This window comes from Microtus ochrogaster, chromosome 7 (assembly GCF_000317375.1).
Source record: "Microtus ochrogaster isolate Prairie Vole_2 chromosome 7, MicOch1.0, whole genome shotgun sequence".
Taxonomy (NCBI): Eukaryota; Metazoa; Chordata; class Mammalia; order Rodentia; family Cricetidae; genus Microtus; species Microtus ochrogaster.
In genome coordinates this window covers 18,928,028-18,931,115 of record NC_022014.1, presented here as the reverse complement: position 1 = coordinate 18,931,115, position 3,088 = coordinate 18,928,028, and the positions used below count along the sequence as shown (strand labels likewise).

Here is a 3,088-nt window from a genome sequence, read left to right as displayed (position 1 = left end):
CTTGTAGACCAGGCTGGTCTCGAACTCACAGAGATCCGCCTGCCTCTGCCTCCCGAGTGCTGGGATTAAAGGCGTGCGCCACCATCGCCCGGCGGATAGGTGATATTTTAATTAAAGGTCATAATTATGTTACATCAAAATAGAAAGTTTCTTCAGGAGTTGTCATTTGCATGATACTGTAGTCTCCCTTCATCTAAGGGATACTTTGAAACCACCCCCATGGATGCTTGACATCTCAAATAGCGCAAACTGTATATATACCTTTTGCCCTATACATACATACTTAGAACACTTGTAACCTAGTCATAGTAAGAAATTAACAATTACCGAGAGAACAATTAAAACACTTATTAACAATTGTAAATGTTAGGACCTAAGGAGTTGGCTAGTAGTTAAGAGTACTTGTAGCTCTTGCAGAGGAGCCATGTGCAGCCCTTAGCCCCTGAAGACCCGTAGTATCAGATCTCCTGGAGCTGGAGTTACAGGCAGTTGTGAGCTGTCTGATGTGGGTGATGAGAACTAAACTCCATCCTACTTCAAGAGTAGAATGCACTATAGCCACTGAGTCAACTCCTGTCCTTTAATTACCAATGAAATGCTAGATATTGTAATAAAAAAGTATAACTGGGAAAAGTTATGTAGTGATCTCATTTATTTTTAATAACATTATGTCATTTTTCTATAGATCCCACATTTAGTTTAGTGTTTGATGGCTGCTTTGAAGAAATCAATTTCAATATTCCTTCCCTGGTAAGTTTTGAATTTTCATGATCACAGATTGTATGTACCGCAATTATGTAAAAAATTTTATATATATATATATATTTTTTTTAATTTATATTTTTAAAATGTGCTTTTTAAAGGAAAATGTTAAAGTGTTTAAGTTTGAGGAAAGAAAGAAAGAGAGAGAGAAAGAAAGAGAGAGAGATGCATGATTTAAGTTGTGTTTTTCTGTTACTCCTGAATATTGCACTGGTTGCATGTGGCACAGGTTTCACACACACACACACACACACACACACACACACACACACACACACGGCAGGAAATGCTTTATGATCTCAGCACTTGGGAGACTGACATTGAAGGATTGCCAGCATAAGACTAAATAAGGTTGCATAGTCAGCCTGGCTATATAGCAAGACTCTGTCTCAAGAAAGAAAAGCGCCATACTGGAATTCTGATAAAATGAAAGAAAGTTGGGGCTGGAGAGACGGCTCAGCGGTTAAGAGCATTGCCTACTCTTCCAAAGGTCCTGAGTTCAATTCCCAGCAACCACATGGTGGTTCACAACCATCCGTAATGAGGTCTGGTGCCCTCTTCTGGCATGCAGGAATACATGTAGTCAAAATATTGTATACATAATAAATAAATATAAAAAAATGAAAGAAAGTTGCTATCCATTAAGTTCTAATACATTAGATATTTAACATTGCCCCATCTGTTTTATATTTGCAAACACATGCGTCTGTGAACTTGATAGTTACTGATTTTTATTTTAAATTTAGAAACGTATATTTTAATATTGTAATAATATTTATAATTTCTCTATTTTGGGGGTGTTTTGATTTGTTTCGTTTTTGTTTTTTGAGGCAGGGTTTCTATGTGTAGCCCTGACTGTCCTGGAACGCTCTTTGTAGACCAGGCTGGCCTTGAACACACAGAGATCTACCTGCCTCCGCCTCCTGCTTGGTTCTCTTTTTTTTTATTTTTGTTTGTTTGTTTGAGACAGGGTTTCTCTATAGCTTTGGAGCCTGTCCTGGAACTAGCTCTTGTAAACCAGGCTGGCCTTCAACTCAAAAGATCCACCTGCCTCTGCTCGCCTCTGCCTCCCAAGTGCTGGGATTAATGGCATGTGCCACCACCGTCCAACTTATTTTTATTTTTTAGATTTATTTATTTATTATATATACAGTGTTCTGCCTGCATGTATGCCTACAGGCCAGAAAGGGCACCAGATCTCATTACACATTGTTGTAAGCCACCATGTTGTCGCTGGGAATTGAACTCAGGGCCTCTGGAAGTCCATCCTGTTCTCTTAACCACTGAGTTATCTCTCCATCCCAATATTTATAATTCTAATGGCTATAAATATCATGTTAAGTGGCTAGGTTTGTCTTGTTCCCAGAATTTGGGAGACAAAAGCAGGTGGATCTTTGTGAGTTGGAGGCTAATCTTGGTTTACAGAGGCAGTACCAGGACATCCAGGGCTATGTAGAGAGGCTCTGGCTCAAAATTTAAGAAAGGTTGGGGAGAATAAATTTTTTAAAAATCCTATCAAGTGTATCATTACTTAATCTAGCTCTATAAAACTGTCTGTTGTGTTCAGGTTAGAGAATTTTTAAGTTTCCTTTGCCAGGCTGAATGTGGTGGTTACATACCTGTAATCCCAGCATCCAACAGGCAGACTCAGAAGGATCCTAAGTTTGAGGTCAGCCTGGGCTATGTAGGAAGGTCCTGCTTAAAACAACAACAATGCAGGTAATCTTTACATTTGGGAAGTGGAGCCAGGAGAATCAGAGGTTCAAGACCAGCCTGGTTTGTATAAGATTCTGTCTTAAACACACAAACACAGTTTTTGTTGTTGCTGTCCTGAACTATATATAGTGAACACAAGAATATATATATATATGTCTTTAATTTGATGGTATATTCTCCTGTATTTTCTAGAGAAATTTTATTCTCAAAAAGTATTAAGATATTTTGACTTTTAACTATTCTTCATCAATATTCATTATTACTCCATTTCTGCCAGTTATGTAACTAACCATGTCTTTATATCTCCCACATCTTGTTTTCTGATTTTTAGCTTAACGTTGCCAGCTATCTACAAGTGATCTGTTTAGTTGAGAATTTCAGAACCGATTTAAAAGACTTTGTAACCTTGTTGACTGCAAATGATTGTGACATTAGAAAAAGTATCCTTTACTTACAGTTTTGGATTAGAAGTGGAGGTGGAATTTTAGAAGAAAGACCATTATCATATTGTCGTAAGTAGTCTGTCAATAGTCTGTCACGAAAAAATGTTCTATTACAGGACCACATTCTTTTCTTTTTTTTTTTTTTTTTTTTTTTTTTTGGTTTTTTT

General features: G+C 37.3%; 1 protein-coding gene across 1 annotated transcript in view; it reads left to right on the top strand.

The window, feature by feature from the left end:
• The window catches only part of Atad5 (ATPase family, AAA domain containing 5), a 45,937-nt gene that overhangs the window by 35,638 nt on the left and 7,211 nt on the right, over window positions 1-3,088 (top strand). Inside the window, exons 18-19 of the mRNA XM_013347014.2 lie at window positions 686-750; window positions 2,810-2,990. Of these exons, the coding sequence (XP_013202468.1) occupies window positions 686-750; window positions 2,810-2,990 (246 nt within the window). The remainder of the gene's footprint in view (window positions 1-685; window positions 751-2,809; window positions 2,991-3,088) is intronic.